The sequence below is a fragment of the Equus przewalskii genome, chromosome 6 (genome assembly GCF_037783145.1).
Source record: "Equus przewalskii isolate Varuska chromosome 6, EquPr2, whole genome shotgun sequence".
NCBI classification, from domain to species: Eukaryota; Metazoa; Chordata; class Mammalia; order Perissodactyla; family Equidae; genus Equus; species Equus przewalskii.
This window is the reverse complement of record NC_091836.1, coordinates 44,959,962-44,979,135: the sequence shown is the minus strand read 5'-3', so window position 1 is coordinate 44,979,135 and position 19,174 is coordinate 44,959,962. Positions and strand designations below refer to the sequence as shown.

At 50.8% G+C, this 19,174-nt stretch overlaps 1 protein-coding gene across 7 annotated transcripts in view; it reads right to left on the bottom strand.

Annotated features, from left to right (window-relative positions):
* Positions 1-12,512, bottom strand: part of LOC103543153 (adhesion G protein-coupled receptor E2-like) — a 42,549-nt gene extending 30,037 nt beyond the window's left edge. For 5 of the 7 annotated variants that reach the window (XR_011541011.1, XR_011541012.1, XM_070623544.1 and 2 more), the window contains exons 1-11: positions 12,408-12,510; positions 9,866-9,919; positions 9,458-9,586; positions 6,791-6,946; positions 3,690-3,836; positions 3,558-3,604; positions 3,346-3,423; positions 2,240-2,417; positions 2,050-2,157; positions 1,678-1,901; positions 936-1,115 (exon numbers count right to left, since the gene is read on the bottom strand). Coding sequence is in view for 5 of the 7 variants with exons in the window: in XM_070623544.1 (XP_070479645.1) it covers positions 936-1,115; positions 1,678-1,901; positions 2,050-2,157; positions 2,240-2,417; positions 3,346-3,423; positions 3,558-3,604; positions 3,690-3,836; positions 6,791-6,946; positions 9,458-9,586; positions 9,866-9,919; positions 12,408-12,438 (1,332 nt within the window). In the remaining 2 variants the exon portion in view is untranslated. Of the gene's footprint in view, positions 1-935; positions 1,116-1,677; positions 1,902-2,049; positions 2,158-2,239; positions 2,418-3,345; positions 3,424-3,557; positions 3,605-3,689; positions 3,837-4,293; positions 4,441-5,005; positions 5,138-6,790; positions 6,947-9,457; positions 9,587-9,865; positions 9,920-12,407 lie in introns of all 7 variants that reach the window. The other 2 variants (XM_070623546.1, XM_070623542.1) reach the window with 2 other exon arrangements.
* Positions 12,513-19,174: the final 6,662 nt, after the last annotated feature.

Sequence of the window (19,174 nt, the reverse complement as noted above, 5' to 3'; positions counted from 1 at the left end):
GCTAAGTACCTACAGGTTCAGAACATGAGGACACTATGGGATTGTGAACTGATAGATTCAGAGCCTGGACGAAGCCCTGCCTCTCACAAGGGCTTTTTTCCCTTTAGAGGTCACCTGAGTGAGTCTCTGGTCTGGTGACCCAGAGGAACTCACCAGCTCACCCGGTCATGGGAGGAGGCCAACACGGCCCCTGACCCACCTGTTCTCAACGGCTCCCCTGGTGCCCTCTGCCCTCTGCCAAGTCGACCTTTCTGCAGCCCCTGAACACTCCTGCACCAGAGACCCGTGAGGTGAGCAGAGGTCTACTTTGGCGACCATATCCCTGCCCCCACATGGACACACCCCTTCTTCCAGGTTTCCAGTCAAAAGCCAGTCCAATGCTGCTGGGAAGGCATATGGCAGATGGAGGTCCCACATCAGGTCCTACATCAACTGACTTGAAGAGAAGGAGTTTATCCTGGGTGGGCCTCGTCTAACCAGGTGAGCCCCTGAAAGATCTGGGCTCTTCCTGGAGAAAAACACTCAAAGTTAGAGTGAATTTTGATGTGAGGGAGCTTCAGCTGCTGGCCTCCAGATAGGAACTCTGACACCTTGTGAGAGAGGCCAGGAGATGACCACATTAGAAGGGATGCAGGCGGCCCCCAGGTGTGAGCATGGTCCCCCACTGTCAGGTAGCAAGAAAGTGGGGCCTCAGTCCTATGACCCCAAGGAACTGAATTCTGCCAACAACATGAAGTGCAGAGGAGGAGCCCAGGCCTCAGAGGAGAGTCTGGTAAGACCTGTAAGATGCCGACAGACAGCCCAGCTGCACCACGCAGGACTGCTGACCTGCACAGACTGGGGGTGACACATCTGTGGGTCTTTCAGCTGCTGCATCTGTGGGAATTGGTTACAGTGCGATAGACTTTGAACGCAGCCCCTCTCAGGGCCCTCACCTGCACATCGTAGTGGGCCATCAGGACGGCAAAGCTGCTGAGGTGGCTGCACTGGCAGGTGGTGCTGTTGTTCCAGCTGCCCAGTGTCCAGCACCCTGAGGTGGCCCAGTGCCCGCCCCCATCGTCAGCTCCCTTCCAGAAGGCACAGATCAGCTCCTGCCGTGTCCCGGGCTTCTCTGGCTGTGGGCAGGTGGGGGTGACCAGAGAGGTTAGCCTGGAGCCCCCCTGGGTCCTGAGCGCGGGCTGAGGCTGAGGAGGCTGTTCTTCATTTGCAGCTGCCCGCTGAGCACCTGCTGTGTGGGCCAGGCGGGGGCACAGCAGTGACCAGGGCAGACCCACGTCCGTGTCCTGGGGGGCTGACACGCTCGGGGAGACAGAGGGTAAATAATAGACCTGATAAGTAAGTAAACTAGACAGTGTGTTGGAAGGTGTTAGGTGCTATTTAAAAACATAAAAAGAAAGACACAGCGGAGGGGAAGGGGAGCTGTGGCTCCAGGTTGTAATTTTCAATCAGGAGGTCCGGGGAGGCCTAAAAGAGAAGGGGACATTTGAACACACTGGAAACAGGGAAAGGGCTGAGTCACGGGAGGGAAAGGTGTCCCAGGCAGAGGGCACAGCAAGCGCAAAGGCCCTGAGGTTTGAGGAAGGAGCAGAGTGGGCACAGGTGGGCTGCAGAGGGACCACTGTGACCCTGGCTACCGGGTGAGCAGTGGGGCTGACCCCTCCCCGCCCCAGGACTCACAGGGTGGGAGAAGGCGAAGGTGACCTTGGGGTCGAGTTTCGTCGTGTTCGTGTTGCTCAGAAAGACCGAGTTGACGGCCGAGAGGAGCCTCCACTGGACGCCATAGAGGGGGCTTTCGTGGGTCTCCTCCAGCTTGGCTTGCCTCTCGGGGTCCAGTTCCAGGGAGGCGTTGGCCAGCAGTTTCTGCATGTTGGGGTTGGAGAGGATGCCTGCCACGGCGGGGCCTGCGGACAGACACACCGGCCCGTCTGCCCTCCCTGCTCCCTGAGATGCCTCATCCAGCTGGCCATTCCTGGGGGCCCGTCTGACCCTCACCCCTGGCCACATCCCAGCCCCCTCCCTCTCCACGGGTGCCCCCGCACCCTGCCTTACCCGACCCCGCAGACCCGGCCGCCACGGCCCAGTCCAGGAGCATCCGTGCGTGGCTCTGGCCCAGGGTGACGTTCCCGTGCCCCTGCTCCTGGATCACCAGGGACAGCTCTGAGGGGAGAGGGGCAGTGACTGGGGGTCCGGGGCAGGACGCGCGTGGGGCTGGGGCGGGCAGGGCAGGACGAGGCCTCACCTGTGCCTGCAGGAGACTGGTAGGTGAAGGAGGCTCCAGGCATGGCCTTGGCGAGGGTCCTCAGGACTTCTTCCAGGCCCGAGAGCAGGTGGGTGACCGTGTGGTGCCGGTCAGGCAGGGCCAGGGTCTCCAGGTCCCCGGGGGCTTTCAGCAGCTCGTCCACTGACTGGATGAGGTCCTGGGGGTGGTGGGTGACAGCCCCTGGGTCATCGCACCACAGGGGCCGCCTGAATGACCCTGCTCTCCCCCACCAGGGACACAGGAGGACCACCCGGGGCCTGCGGAGCACACGCCGGCGTCATCGAGACCCTGCAGGAGCCAGAAGACCAGTGAGGGGGCAGCCTGTGTCCTGTGCGTGTGTCACAGCCACGGCGCTCGACGTCCCTCAGGATGGGCCTCCTGCCCCTCCGCCCAGAACAGTTGACACGAGCCATGTGGCCGTCGGGCACTGGAAATGTGGCTGCTCCAAATGGAGCTGAGCTTGAAGTGTGAAACACGCGGCAAAATTGCAAACACTTAGTTCAAAAGAATGTGCAATATCTCAGTGACATTTTTATGATTCTGTGTTGAAATGGTAATATTTTGGATCTATTGGGTTAAAGGCCATTTTCTCAGTAATTTCCCTTGTTTACTTGTACTTTTTTCTTTTAATGTAGCTACCAGGAAATTTAAAATGACATACGGGCTCCCACTTTTCTACCCGCTAAGTGCGCACCAGCTCCACCCTGCGCCCCTGGGCGCCAGCTGCTGTTTCTGGAGCCTCTTCTCTTAGTTCATTTATGAAGTGAGGAGACGGGCGGAGTCACTTGCCTGAAGTCACACGGCAGGGAGGGGCAGTGGGTGGGACAGGGGATTTGAACCCTCGTGGCCCAGCTCCAGAGAGAAAATCCTTAACTGCTCCCTTCTCCCCCTCGAGTGCACGCGCGCGTTTCAGGCTGTGTGGGCACGTCTGCGCTTGAGTAACTGGTGTAGACATGGCGTGTATGTGGCGCACATGGACATGAGTCTCCCTGAGCAGAGGCCCTGCTGGGGCTGTCTCCACTCACACGGAAGCATCCCCCAGACACCGCAGGGGACTGTCCTGGGCCCCTGGGTCCTGCCCCTACCTGGACGGTGTCCTGGGCCGAGGCTGGTGTGAAGCGTCTGCGCAGATCCTGGACTCTTTCAAAGAAGCCTGAGAGACACTGGGGGGAGGGGAGCAGAAGGGGTCAGGGAGTCAGGGAGCCTCGAGGGTGGGTGGGGAGCTTGGGGGAAAACTGGCTGACGGCGGGGGAAGGGGGGGAATTCCTGCCTCCTGGTCCCTGCTGGGGGCACTCACCTGGCTCTGGATTCCAGGGGGCGGAGTCCAGGTGGGGAAGGACATCTCTGCAGGGGACAGACAGGGGTTCATTAGGGCTGAGAGGGTCTGTGCTCGTTGGGGTGGAGTCTGGGGTCGTGTCAGATCAGGTACCTTCACACACAGTGGTGTTTTGGTTGTCCTGGAACCCCGGCAGGGGTGTCCACCCTCGGCGGCAGCGGCACCTGTATGAGCCCACGGTGTTGATACAGGCGGTGGAGTTGTGACATCGATGCTGCCTGGAGCTGCACTCGTCGACATCTGGGGACACGAAGATGGGGTCAGGCCAGGTCACAGCCTGGATGAGGCCCCTCTCCCCTCCACGCCCCGCCCCTTCTCCATATTTGCATCCCCTGGCCCACTCGCTGGAGGTGATGCCACTTGGTGACGGCACACCCCGAGTGGTGACCCCAGGTCATGGGGAGTGCAGAGGTGACTAGCAGGTGAGCCGGACGGATGTGCAGGTTGTGAAATAGTGGGAACCTTCATCCCAGTTAGTAATCAGCTGCTGCCTGGGGTCCCGGGAACCTTCCCCGTGGTACCCCAGCTCCTTCCCCAGGACCCCCAGATCTTTTCCCATTTGGTCTCAAAAGGCTTAGCACCTGGCCCAGCAGGCACCCCCAGCCTTCATGCTGCTGGGGCCGCATGGGAACCATCGAGTATGTGAGCAGCTGTTCTGAGTGGGGGTCCCCAGGAGTGCAGCCGCCGAGCTCTGGACCTGCACAGACAGTGCCGTCTGGGCCTTCAGGGGACCCAGGAACGGGCTTCCAGCCAGGGTGGCAGCGGCACTTGTAGCCACCCACGATGTTGAGGCAGTGGGTGGAGCTGTGGCAGGGATTGTGCCCCGAGGCACATTCGTTCACATCTCAGGACAAAGCCAGAGGGTCAGGCCCTGCCCTCCACTCACTGCACGCCCCTCACTGCCCGGCACTAGGACCCCAGCATTATTGCACGCGCCACCACCTGGTGAACTTCACCTTCACCCTCAAAGCACCTTATGGTGGCCTCCCTGCAACGTGGCCTTGCAAGGACCACCGGCCCCAGTTTACAGGCAGGGAAACCAGGAGGGAAACTGAGTCATGGGGGCTGGACTTTTTGACCAAGGACTCTTGCGGGCTCCTTCCTGGGCCCTGGTCCAGGTTCCCTTTCTGGAAAGTGGAAGTGACAGCTTCCTCTGCTCCCATGTGACAGACGAGGAAGGGGCGAGGTCTGGGGGTGCGCTCAGGGGCAGGGGGATCCACAGGGGACCCAGGTCCAGAGGCCTGGCTGCCTCCCTGCTCTGTGGGGACCTTCAGGGTGGCGGGACCTGGGCAGGCTCCACAGGTGTCAGCTTCTCAAGGCCTGAGGATCCTCGGCTCCTCCTTGGGCTGCAGGACCCACCTCGACTCCTTCCCAGCCCATCCAGCCTCGGTGTCTCCCTCGGGCTCTACCTGTGCACAGATTCAGGTCCTTTAGGTTGAGCTCCAAGCCTAGCAGGCACGTGCAGTTGTAGCTGCCCAGGGTGTTGATGCAGACGCTGTGGCCTTTACAGATTCTGGGTTTCTGCTGACATTCGTCCACGTCTGCAAGGGGAAGGAGAGGTGACCCGGCCGGCAGCCGTGGGCAGCCCTCAGGGCTGGGAGGCAGCCACGTTTCCTGGCAGAGAAGCATCTGGAAGCCCCCACTGTCTGTTCCCTGGTGAGTGGGCGCCTTTTCTCATTCACATGGAGGCCTGTGGGTGGCTGTGGTGGCCTGGATGCGCTGATGTCCAGAAGTGGCTGGAGGCGGCCCGAGTCCTCCCTGTCCCCAGCTCTGACTCCCTCAGCCTCCGTGGGCAGCTCCCAGCTGGGTTGGGGACAGCAAGGCCACCTGCGTCTGAGGATGTGGTCAATGGCCAGGTGGGCCTCCCTGGGATCAAGAGCAGGGAAATGCTGCGTTCCCCGAGCAGCACCATCCTGGACCTAGTGATGGCCTTGTTCAGGGCAGGTGCTTCTGGTTGAGTTCTCCTTGGAATCCCCGTGAGCCTGGTAGGACAGTGCTCTCCAATCCACGCTCACTCTGAGACTTCAGCTCCGTGGAAATGGACCACGAGCCAACCCTCAGCCAGGCCCCTCCAGAAGGAGGCGTTCAGCAGAAGAAGGGAGAGTAGAGATGGTGCTGGACAGTCCAGGGCGACCCAGACAGCAGGCGCCAGGCTGGGTGGACAGTGGGGCTGACTGACGTCCGGCCAGGCAGCCTGGGGGCTGTGAAGGTGCCTTTTCCTGATTCCCATGAAGACATCCTCTGGACTGACAGAAGTGGGGAGATCCACAGCGGATCAAGGCCAGCGGTGGGTGAGGGCTGGTGGCTGGAAGGGGAGCAGGTGCTGATGGGCGAGGGGTGGCGGAGGTTTCTGTCTTCTCAGCCCTCAGCCTCCCCACAGAGCCGCAGAATGGTGGGCCCCGTGGGGTTGTTTCAGCCTCCATCTTCTGGGCCCAAGTGGTGCAGGTCAACGTGGGGTCTGGCTTGACCCCCTTGGGAGAGGGTCAGACTGGGGCGATGGTTCATGATGACACCCTCTCTTGCCATTTGGTCCTCATGGAGCTCTTCTGTCACCCCATTCTCTGAGTTTGTGTGGGGTGGTTTCCAGGTCACGCTGTCGACCCCTGACCCTGCTCCCCCTTGGTCCCAGTCATCCACATTGCCCATGGGCCATGAGCTGAAACTACTGGGGAGGGTCCAGGCAGAGCTTTGTTCAGAGAAGTCGATGTTGGCAGACCCACCAGGTCAGGTGCCAGGAGACGTCTTCACCAGGTGGGGATGTTGGCCAGGGACAGAGCCAGCCGGGGAATGTGGACCTGCCCTTGAAGCTCCCCTCTCTTGTGTTTCTAGATGGGGCTCCTGGGTCCATCATGGCCTGGGGGCTCTGCGGGGGCTCCAGGTGTGGCCGAGCCCCTGTGGGCTTCTGGCAGTGACTGAAGAGGATGGATATTGTGCTGGTACCAAGACACTGTGAGCCCGTGAGGTCTCTCAGTGCCAACCCTCTCTTTTGTTTCATGAAAATAAGATGCCTGGAGGGCAAGGACCACATTCCAAAATTGCAGAAGTGTCCCTCTGTGGAGGAGTCTGAGCCTTGAGGTTCAAAGAGGGCGAGTGACTAGGTCGGTGCCAGGACGGCCCTCTGCTACCTGGAGAAAGTGGCGCAAATGACCCCAAACCTCATGGACGAGGGGATGGCAGACGCGGGTGGTTCTTACCTTGACATGTGTTCTCACTCTCGTTTCTGAACGTTGTTGCCCCAGAAACGAGCCCATATCCTGGGCTACATGTGCAGTAGTGGCTCCCGTCCACATTCTGGCAATCAGCGAATTTCCCACAGGACACTGCCAAGGGTGGTTCACACTCATTGATGTCTGCAACACAACAGGACAAAGGGTTACCTCCCAAAGGTGAGAGTTCCCAGAGAGCAGAGACCCTGGCCCCAGCCTGACCCTGCCACAGGGACAGCACAGAACTCAGCTCCCTGGTGGCACCCCTGAGACACAGCTGGGCTGGAGCCATCTGCTCCAGAAATTCTGCTAATTGTCCGCTCATCTCCGCTCTCTGGCTGGGCCTGAGGGCACCTAGATTCAGAAACTCTGCTGTCCCATGATGGGGGCTGGAAGGAGGTGAGCACCCCTCTCCACAGCTGGAGGGGTAGACGGAGGCACTGACTCAGCTCTGGACCCTCCCCTGGGTGCTCTCGGCACTATTGGGGACCCAGGAGTACACTCCAGTCAGGGTGACAGTGGCATTGAAGGCCACTCTGGACGCCAAGGAAGGGGATGGAGCCATAGTGGGGGCTGTCCAGGGCCATGCTCATCATTCACACCTGGGGATAAAGCCAGGTGGTCAGGAGCCTGCCCAGCACTGGCTTCCATTGCCCTTTACTCACAGTGGCCCAAGTGCACCCACACTCCCCATCAGGCACTCCCCCAGCTCCCCAGATCAGGCCTTTCCCAGATGCCCCAGGATGTCTCCAGGGGAGTCTTGCCATCTCCACCCCTGAGGGAAGTCTCCCCTTATCAGAGCCTGTGGTGGGTGTGAAATGAGGAAGCAGCACAAGCTGCTCACAGCTGAGTCATCGGGGTGTCTTCTGGCATCTTCTCTCTCCTTGCTCTCCAATCACGAGAGGAAAGATGCCCATGAACCACATCCCCTTTGAGCAGCTCAGGACCCACAGAGCAGGGGCTGCACAGCGTAACTGAAAACAGCATCAGCTTAGTAAGAACCGCAGATGCAAAACAAATCAACATGCAGGGCAGGATTGCGGCCTGTGTGCATCCAAGGAGGGGACCAGAGACTTCAGCGCCTGAAAGGACTCACAGCGTCATGGTGAGTCAGGCAGGTGACTGGTCTCCCCCAGATAGGAGCTGTCTTCTCTGCACCTGCAGACTTCCCTTCTAAGGCCCCGACCCAGGCTGCAGGTGTCAGCACCAGGACAGGACAGGACGCAGGAGGGACGCACACCTGAGGGATTCGTGTTCAGCCCCCACCTGGCAACGGGGCTTCCCTCCTCTGTTCTATGATGGCGGCAATGGCTGGACTTCTGTTCCCAATGTTGACGTGAGGGTGTGAAGCCAAGTGTGGGACCACTGAGAATGAGGTGCAAGGGATGAGGGGAGAGACAAGAGGATGGGACATCTCCACCTGACAGGTGCCCTCCCAGAGAGGAGCTGGGATCCAGGGGCATTAGCAGCAGGGTCTCCTCTCCATGGTCACCCGTCTACAAATCTCCGTGAGACACACACGCACACACAGGAGGCTTTAGGAACACCGCCAGGGTTGTGGATGGCTGGGCCGTTGTCACAACGTCAGCTTTTTCCACCTGACAAAATTGACTTTCCCCCAAATATTAAATAACACATGCATACTAGGAAACAAAGAAAATTATACATAATCCCCTCCACAGACTACTGAAACTTTTAAGGGTATTTTCTCTCATTTTTTCAAACATATAGGAAATCTTTTTACCATCATTATCAATAAATGCGCATCCAAGACCCTTTTGAGTCAAAGAGGAGTATTTCCTAGTGTAAAACAGTATAATTTTCTTCTTTTCCCATTTACAAAAATCGTTGTAAAATACACAACATAAAATTTACCATCGGAACTATGTTTAAATGGTATAATATCCTTTTATGACCGTGTATTGTTGAAGAAGGAAAACTGCTTCGTTTTACAGCTGGATTTAATTTCAACCACATGGTTAGTTATAGGATTTGGAAAAGTCACTCGATCTCTTTCCATCAAGTCTGATCATTTAAACCACAAGCCAAGCTCTGCGTGCCTCACGGGGCTGCTGTGAGCAGGAGGTGGGAGACCGTGGTTGTGAGTTGGGTTCCTGGAGAGCTCTGGCTGGTAGGAGGGCCTGAGCTCCCCGGCCCGGGCTGTGTCTTTCCTCCTGCTGCTTCCATTGTCTCTCCCGTTTCTTTGTATTATTAGAATAATGACAATAATAACATCAGTAACAATGATGATAGCTGTCATTTGTTGACAATTCGCTGTGTACTAGTCTTTCCCTGTTCTTCCCACAGAGAAATGTTAAATCTCACACCATCCACGTGGGGCAGGTGCAGTGCTTATCCCCAACTCACAGGCAAGCAAATTGAGAGGAGAGCTAATTTCCTGAATATCGGAGAGCCAGTCAGGGGCAGAGCAGCACTCGGAGCCCTCGGAGCCCAGCTGCCCTGTGTGAGCTCTCGACACTCTCCCTACTGACTGTGAAAGCAGGTGCCCACGTCCCTCACACTTCCCCTGCCTGTCTCCTCTCTCATCCCTGACAAAGTGCTTCTGTGCTGCTCTCCGGGCTCAGGGTTCTGGATGCCCCACAGTCTCCCCCCACCGTCCCCATGTGCCCCCATCACCCCAAGCTCCTACTGTACCATCACAACTGTCCACGGGGCTGGTGATGATCTCCCCAGACCAGGAGCTGAATCCCGGATGGCAGCGACAGGCGATGGCATTGATACATACGGAGTTCCGAGGGCACCAGGGAGCACAGCCTGGAGGGGCTGTGGGACAAGGACCATGGTCAGAAAGTCCATGGAATGGAGGAAGTCAGCTGTCAGCAGGGGGTCCAAGAGTAGAGGAGGGGAGAGCAGAGAGGGATGACCCCCATCAAGGAGGAAGAGCTCAGAAAACTCTGGACATTTAGGGGGAAGAAACAGCTTGTCTTGTCCCCAGAGGGCCATCTCTGAGCCCCCTTTCCTCACCTTGTTGGTGACAGAACCCAGGCGCCAGCATGGACACCCTAGCTTATGTCACTAATGGGGCCGGCTGAGCAGACTCACCTCTAGGTTTCTTGGCTGCAATTCCCAATGGCCACAGCAGCAGCACCAAGAATCCTGGGGCAGATAGATATAGAGATGACAGAGAGGAGAGTCAAACCCCAATTTCAGCCCCTGTCCACATTGCCATTGCCTCCCGTGGAGGGGGCTCTGGCCCTGCAGCACACAGCTTTCCGGCAGCATCCCCAAGGCTCCTGTCCTTCACTGGAATCGAGGATTCAGCCTCTCCCTCCATCCCCCAGGCCTCCCCGAGGACTCGGCCACTGACAGCCACAGCCACAGACATACCAGCAGGGCACGGAGCCCTGGAATCAGGAGGGGGGTTGATGACAGGTGAGGAGTGGGAACTAAGGAAGCTGCAGGTAGAGCGACTCTCTCCTGGTGAGTGGACTCTCCAGGGACAGCAGCCATGGCTTCCTGGTTCCTCCAATGAGCTCCTGGCGTCCTCTAGTGCACTGAGGGCACCGCCTTCCCCCTTAGCCCCCAGGCCAGTCCTGAGAAATGAGTCACTGAGCAGGCGTTGTGGGTGAAAGCCGCTATGGGCGCTAAGGAATGAAAGCTGCTGAACAGGCAACAACCAGTCTGCCTCACAGGGTCTGTCATCACATCCACGTGAGCTGAAAATCTTTTCAGACCTGTGTGCCTTTATGGGATTTTTCTTTTTGACTAAAGCAAAGATGAATTTCTCTTAACGCTGCACTGCCAGTTCTCACTGTGCAAGGTGGTGGAGGACCCTGGTGGAGGATGGGTTTGGGGATGGACACGCTCACGTCTGCAGCCCAGACGTCCCCCTGGTGGCTGCACGGCTTCAGGAACGCTGCCCATCCTTTGCCCACACTTGCCCCAGTGCAAAGTGGGTGCAACGGTAACTGTGATAGGGTGAGCTTTATTCTGACCATAGATTAGTGAAGACTAACAACGGGTTAGCGCAGTGCCTGACACAGAGCAGACAGACAACACACATCAGCTAAAGGGAAGGAAAGAGCAAAAGAAGGAAAGGAAGAGCAGCTCCCTCCTGCTCCTCTACGACCTTCCTGTTCCCTGAGACACAGCTGCGTGGGCCAGACTCCAGGGTCAGGCGGAATCACACGCTCAGCTCGGTTCTCTCAGGGCTCAGAGTCCTAGACTTCTACTCTGCCCTCCTTGCGCACGAAATGTCCTTTTCTCTTGTGGCTCCGCCCAGTGCTGAGGACAGCCAGGCTCCAGGGCCAGACTGCCCGAGTCCACACCCAGCCCGGAGCTGCCCCTCGGGAAAGCTGTGCAGGTGACCCATGCCTTAGATGCCCGTCAACCGTGCTCCTGTTCCTAGAGTGTGGCCCCCAGAGCAGGCACAAATGATCCTAATGTCCCATATGTGTGAATAAGGTCATTAGTCTACTGAGATGTTATACACGCACAGCTAAAAATGTGCACATCTGGGAGAAGCTAACTTTGTTAAATTTAAACTTTGTTTAAATGCCCACAGCGTCTTGTACATTGGACCCTCCAGAATATGCACAGATTTTTAAAAAAATCATATTCCAGAAAGCAGGTGGTAAGAAATATGGCTATTTTCATAAAAACCAGGAAACTAATTACAACCAACGAAGACAACATATAGGTAACATCTAACCTACAAGGTGACAGGTCTAATCCTAAACATTGAGGGAAATAGAACTAATCAGAAGTAAGCTGACCTCACCGATATCAGTTTTCACTAATTCACTTTTATTGTCCTTCTGATCATTCCATGACTCGCACAAAGCTGATAGACTTAAGGACTTTGTTTTTCTCAGAATATTAGACTTTTCTGAGAGTTTGGTTGTCTACTCTTCTGAAAAACAGTGGCATAAGTGGTATGATGTTTAATCTTATGCATCCCTTTGCCTGGGCTGCAGCACCCAGATATTTGATCAAACACGAGTCTAGATGGTGCTGTGAAGGTATTTTTAGATCATAGTAACATTTAGACCAGTAGACGGTGGGCAGGCAGATCACCCTCCACAATCTGAGTGGGCCTCACCCAATCAGTTGAAGAAATTAAGAGAAAAAAGATTGACCCCCTCTGAGGGAATTCTGCTGAGGAAGAGGGAATTCTGCTTCCAGACTGGCTTCAGACTTGAGATGCAACATCGAGTCTTCCCTGGGTTTCCAGCCTGCCAGCAGGTTTTGGACTTTCCAACCTCCACAATCTCACGATGCAAGTCCTTAAAGTAAATCTAGATAGGTAGGTAGACATACAGATGGACAGAAACAGAGAGAGACACAGAGACAGAGAGAGAGATACATCCTGTTGGTTCTGTTTCTCGGGAGAACCTGAACTAATATGGGTGGTAAATCCCTTAGTCCCCACTTTTGCCCTCGCAATAAGTTTCACTGACTTTCTCCTTTGAGGACTGAACAGAACTGAGCTAATATCCTTCTTAGAATTTCTTCCCTGCTCTTTCTTACAGAGATGGGGTGAAACGAGCCAGAAATCGGACAAAGAACAGAGAACATTCTCAAACTGTAAAGACAGTTCCCAGCTAGCTTATACTTCTCTCATCGTTGTTATAATTCTTCCTACCTGGCAGCAACCTTAGAAATCTCTTTCTCATGGTGCAGAGTCCAGCAAGCCCAGCCACGGAGGACGTCGGATCTTGGTCTGTGTGTGACAAAGACTTCCTGCTTTTAGTATGACTTCCGTCTTTATGAGCTTACTTAGGAAATCTCTTATGTCAATGCTTTCTTCCCCTGATCTGCCCCATGATTAACTTCTCTGAAGCTCATAGTTCTGCTTTTAAGTATTTGCAGGGCATCATTAGTATTTTCACTAAAACCCTGCCTGAGGCTGATTTTCATGTCTTTTTGATAGATGTGATACTGTGTTTAAAAGGCCTCCCAAATGTGAGGAATCATTCTACTGATCTCTTTGCCCCACAAGGATCTCAATTCAGAATGAAAAGACCTGTCAATTTATTATCTATTAACAGATTTCTCAAAGTTCTTATTTTGAAATAAATATAGGTTCACAGGAAATTGCAAAAATGATACCAAGCTGTCCTGTGTGCCCTTCACCCAGTTTCCTGCAAAGTTTACATTTTTATGGGATGATCGTCCCATAAATGACATTTTCATCGTACCCTGGATATGTAAGGTATTGTGTTTTCAAACTCATAGACTCATAAACTTAAGGTATTATGTTACTAAAGTCTTCAGTTTTGGCTGACTCCTCTGACATCACTACAGTGCGGAAAGGGCTGCCATCTTGTTTCTGGCCCATGAAGGTAGGATCCAGCTTTCCCGCTTGGGCTCCAGTGATGCTCCCGTGGGGGAGGGATACCTTGTTATCGCTGGGTGGGGTTGGAGGGTCTCTCTCACAACCAGGCCTCTGCTGACACCACCTGTCTGGGCTGTGGAGAAACCTCCCCACATGCCTCCACTGACTCCACAGACAGGGGCTCTTTCCAATGGGCATGATGAGCGTCCCAGCTCCTTCTCTGCTGCAGCCCGTGGGGTGGGAGGAGCGCTTCATTACAGACGGCAGGAGTGGAGGGCTGGGCTCCACACCTGGCCTCTGCTGCTGAGGGGAAGACACAGTGTTTTCTGTGGTGTTTGGTTGAAGTGGGCAGTTACTGTTGACGTACTCTCTGTTGTGTTGCCTGCCCCTTCTCGCTCTTTTGGCTAAGGGGGAGCAGGCTTCTCTCGGTGGCACTTCTTTTATCTGCACCCATTGGTATTTCTGGGTTGCAACCTCTTCATTCCAAGTCTGGGATGTATGAGGCAGGAAGAAAACCCACAGAATCAACACTGCGTATTTCCTTGGGTCTCAGAGTCCCTGTGCTGTCTGCCTTCTCTGCACCTTTCAGAGTCTTCTTATGGTTGTTTTATGTGTAAAATGTTTATATTTACTATAGTTGTAGTTGTGTTTTAACATAAACTTTTTCATACTATCAATTGTTCTCAACTTGTCCTTCAGGCAACAGTACTTTTTGGAGAGTTTTCGCATGACGTACATACAGATCCACATCTCTCTTTTTGGCTGCCGTTGCATATATTTAGATTACACAATATGAATAAATTATACCTTCCATTCCTTGTTTGATGCACATTTAGATGGGCTCTTGTTTCTCATTGTTACAATAATTCTGCAGTGAACATATCAGAAATATCACAAGGGGATCATTTGTAAATTTCCTTAGGAGATTCATCAAGTGTTTCAGGTACTTGGTTGAAGAGCATGTATGTTTTACATTGTAATAAGTTCTGCCAAACTTCTGTCTAGTAGGATCTATCAAATTACCCAGGTGCTATAGAAGAGGATGAGTCTCCCACATTCACACTGTTTTAAATTTCATTTTGAGCATGAAAAATTTTGTAAACCTGCGACTTAAGTGACTTCTATGCTAGGTGAATCATTTATCTCATTTAGAAGGAAATTAATGAAAGAAGAGAGATGCAGGGACTTTAAAATGTCTAGAAGGTGTGTTCCTTATACATTTGTAGATGGAGAAAGTCAAAGACTTCAAGAATATAAGCCAACCTCTCTGAGCATCACAGGTGCCTCCATCCTTAGGATGACGAGGCCAGACCAGGTGAACTGCACGGTACCTCTCAACTCTACAATTCTAAGATTCCATTAGGACGCTTAGGGATCACAGATGTCTTGGAATCTTGAAATTATACATTATCAAAGGTTTTCATTTTCCCCAATTTGAAGGGTAAAGAATTTATCTTATCATTTCAGTCTGTACTTCTCTCATTTACCAGTGTAAATTTCAACAAATTTTCATGTACTTTTGCATTTTGACACTTCTCTCTGTGAGCTACCTGCTCATACCTTTTGCACACTTTCTATCGTATTCCTTCATTCTTCTTATTTACTTTAAGGAGTTAACAATGTGTGCATGCATGTATAGATTATTTGTAATTACTAACTTTTAAGTAACATGAATGGCTATTGCTGTGCACTCTTAAATGCCATAAAAAGGCTTTTGTCTTTGTACTGGGTTATGGTCCTTTGGGGAGAATTGTGAGCCAATTCAGGTATCAGTTTTCAAAGTATTTTGCTTTGTAGCAACTTGGAATTTATTTTTCTTTTTCACATCATAAGAAATATATCAGTATTCTCTTTTTAAATGACTAAATCAATGCATGTGCTCAGCAAAATATGAGAAATTTCCCCTACGTTGCATAGCTGAGCCCTGCAACACACAGGCACATGTGAACATGCGTGTTCTCTCTCCTTTACAAAGGGACTCACGACTCACACTTTGTAATGTACCCAAGCATTTTTCTAAATATTAATTAATTAATTAATATTATAATATTAATTAATATTTTTATGTATCTACCTATATTTTAAAAACCTGTATTAAATACGTGTAAGGTTCTGCAACTAGCATTTTCACATGAAAATATTCCTTTTTATGTACATATTACTGTAGTCTTTTTTCACAGCTCCATAGATTTTCCTATGGTTGGACTCTAATTTGTTAAACTGCTCCCTATTAGTAAATTCTGTAGTTCTGAAGGAGGACTTGGAAACTTGAAGTGGGTACATAGTTGATTACTTGACAGACATACGGATGTGATATTGAGGGTGGAGAACGGCAAAGACCCCTGACCTGTCTGTGAAATCCTTGACCTGTTACCCTGATAAGAAGAATTGAGGCCCATGGTCTAATACAGATCGCAGGGCTGCAGCGTCTGGAAGCTGGAGAACTGAACGGTCTAAGGCTGAATTATCTGTAAGGGGCGGGGAGAGGGTGAGTCCGTGTACACCCATAACTTACTGCTCCCCCTTCACCCAGAGCATCACGGCCCCCACACTGAGCTGAGATCTGGGGCTCCCTGCAGTCACACGTGTAAGGCCTGGGGAGGCTGGGACCCCAAAGCTGCCTGTGTTCCCATAATACTGCTCTTCGTGAGAAATTTTAGCATTGTCTTTTTTCTGTATTTCTATTTGATCTTCATGTCAAAACAAAAATGGGTAATAACTGAGAAAACTTGACTATTCTTCCAAACACCCAGAAGACACCTCTTCTTTTTACACTCTGTTTATTAAGTACACAGATACTGTGTGCTTATGTTGTAGTTTTAAATAACCATCCACAAATTGGAGATTCTGCCAGATATCTTCTTGAACCCTGCCCCGATCCTACTCCCCTCAGCAGAAATCCTTTATGGATAGAATGTGTGTTTTTCCTTAAAAACCCAGGGCAGAACTTAGAACCTTTTAATCACATCAGTAATAACATATTCTTGTTGCAACAGCTCAGACATTATAGAAGTTATCATACCCGTTAATCAGTGTCCGCAAACTTAGGCTCCTCACTTTGCACCTGTAAAAAATACCATATTTTACTGTTCATAAGAATTAACATTACTGTGCAGACTGCATTTCAAGTTTCTTTTTTACACTCAACTATGTATATTGTAGCTCATTTCATGTCAGTGTAGAAGCTGTGTTATAGACAGATGTATTTTATTCTTTTTTACTCTGAGAGATAGACCCCCATTTACTTTGTCATTCCTGATTCATGAATGCTTGCATATTTAAGAAAAATTAACAGTCCTTTTTAATTAGAGGACAAGAATCACAGTGATTGAAAAGCACAACGAAGTCAAAACAGTTCTGGTGTTTTCCATCTGGCGAAGCGTCCTTTCCCCCACACACAGGCCCTTCAGTTCTCTGCAGGCACACTTGCCGCACAAGACTTTCCCAACTTTGCCAAGCACTGAGGCCAGACTTCAGGGTAGAATACTGAATTTAGTCCTATGAAAAATAAAAAAAAGAAAAACATTAGTTTTAATTTGGAAATGCTCATTTTTACTCCCTAATAGATATTTGTAATTACTAACGTTTAAGTAACATGAATGGCTATTGCTGTGCACTCTTAAATGCCATAAAAAGGCTTTTGTCTTTGTACTGGGTTACGGTCCTTTGGGAAGATTCTCCCAGCTCACTGGTGAGCTCAGAAGCAAAATGTGAGAGTGACTGCGTTGGTGTAGTAGTTTCCGGGGCACCTTAGAGGACAGGAGAGCAAGTGGGCAGCCTCTAGAGAAGATTTGAGCCTCGGCTAAATTGCTCTATTTTTAGAAATCTTAGCTTTTTACAGCAGTTTTAGGTTCACAGCAAAATTAAGGAAGGTACAAGATTTCCCACGTGCCCCCTGCCCTCACACATGTATGGCCTCTCCTGTCATCCACATCCCTCACCAGACGGGTACCCCAGTTACAATGGAGGCACCTCCATTGACACGTCACAATCACCAGGGTCTCTGACCACATCAGGGTTCACTCTTGTGTTGTCCATTCTACTGCTTGCATCTCTTCCGCTCTTTCCCTTTGGCACATATACTGCAAAAATCCTTCCTGTAATATTTTTCTATGAACATGGGAGTGTTTCTCCAAGGGAGATTATAAGAGGTGGGATGTCTGGGCCCCAGGGTGTTTGCATCTTAAATTTTCATAGCTAGGACCGAATTGCAACATACAGTGTCTATATCAATTTACCCTCGTACCATATGGGGCTATCCATTTCACCATGGCCTAACCAATGTTGAATGCTATCCAGTCCCGCAGACTTTTCCAATCTAATGCTTGACAGTATTAGCTCCTTGTTGTATTAATTTTAATTTCCTCGATTACTGTGTATTTGCCAGCAATTAGTTTTTCTTCTTCTGTTAATGACCTATGAATATCTCTTTCTAATATTTTGTTAGCCTTTTTATTACTGAATTTTGGAAGTTCTTTGTATGTTATAGACATTAATCTCTCATTAACATGCAAATAATTTAGTATATTGTCATCAGGCCTTGTTAATGGTGACTTTATCAAGAAACTTTAAGTAGTAAAGCTTGTCAATATTTTTCAGTGCCTTTGGGTTTTGACTGAAAGCATGTTATTAATGAAATTTTAAGTCGTGGCCTCTACTTTCCTTTCAAATTTCTCATATGTTCATACATATTGCTTACCTTTTCAGGTACAACAGGGCTTCTCAACCTTGGGGATAACAGAAGAAAATGTGAAATTTCCTGTTAAAAGCTACTTTCTCTCTACACCTTATATGTCGCTGTAGAAATATTCCTGTTTCTAATGGAGAAAAGGAAGATGCCTATTTTTAGCGTCTGTGTAACATAAGGGAGTTTAGGGCAGAATTTCTCAACTTCAATATTGTTGACATTTTGGGGGCTGGAAATTCTTTGTGGCTGAGGCTGTCCTGTGCATTGTACACTGTCGAGCAGAATCTGTTGCCTTCACTCACTAGATACCAGTAGGGACCCCTCCACCTGTGAAACCAGTGGTGTCTCCAGAAATTTCCAAGTGTTCCCTGGTGTAAAATGTTCCCTCAGCTGAGATCTACTGCATCACTGCCTTTAACATGTTAATCATAGTTATTTAACATTCCGACTGTTGGTTTATCTTTGTCTGGTTCTGTTGATTTCTTCAGGGGTTGTTTTTCCTTGCTTTTGCTGGTGCTTCATAATTTTTGATTGAATGCTGGCATGTGTGTAGGGCACCTGATGCTGAGGGATATATTATTTATTACTGGAAGTGGACACACTATTCTTCTGCTGGGCTGTTTTTGAGGGGGCTTGAGTGTATCCCGTCAGGAGTCATTGCGCCCTGGGCTTCAGTTTATTCTAGGGTTACCTTGTAATCTTGTGCTTTTGGTGGCGGCTGTTTTGCCAGAGGGTTTTCCCCATTGCTCCGCCTTCAGCTGTAGACCTGCCCAGCGTGGCTGCATCTCAGAGAGGGTCTCTGCATGTTCCTGCCACTCCCTCAGAGATTCTACACTTGCACAATTGCCCACCTTGGCCCTGGTCAATTCATTAAAAAGTGAAGGTGAATTCTTCTTAACCGTTTGTGTGGCACCCAGATCCCTGCCTTTTGTGCTCTGCCACAGGTGAGCCAGTGCCCTGACAGTCTCTGCTGCATGAGCCTGTCTTCCCTTAGATTTTAGGCTACTTTGTTGTCCTGTTATCTCTGCTCTCTGTGGGTGCAGCAGAATGATTCTGCAGTTTATATGGATTTTTCTTATTGTTAAGTTGGGAGTGATACTCATTTCCATTTTCTATTTCCTAGGCAGAGGTGGAGATCCCCTCTATCTTCTTCTAATATTTTAATATTCTATTTTTAGTTTGCAGATTTAATTTCATCACCATGTAGCTATGCAAATTCATATATTTATAACATATTTATTTACAAAATTAGTTTCTTGTAGAGGAGGAAAATGTATTTTCTGGATATGAAGGAATTCATGAGGGTATATATTTTAATGAAATAATAACTAATATGTTTATTTACTTTTATGTAACTTCTATTTACAAATATTTTTAAAGATTTTAT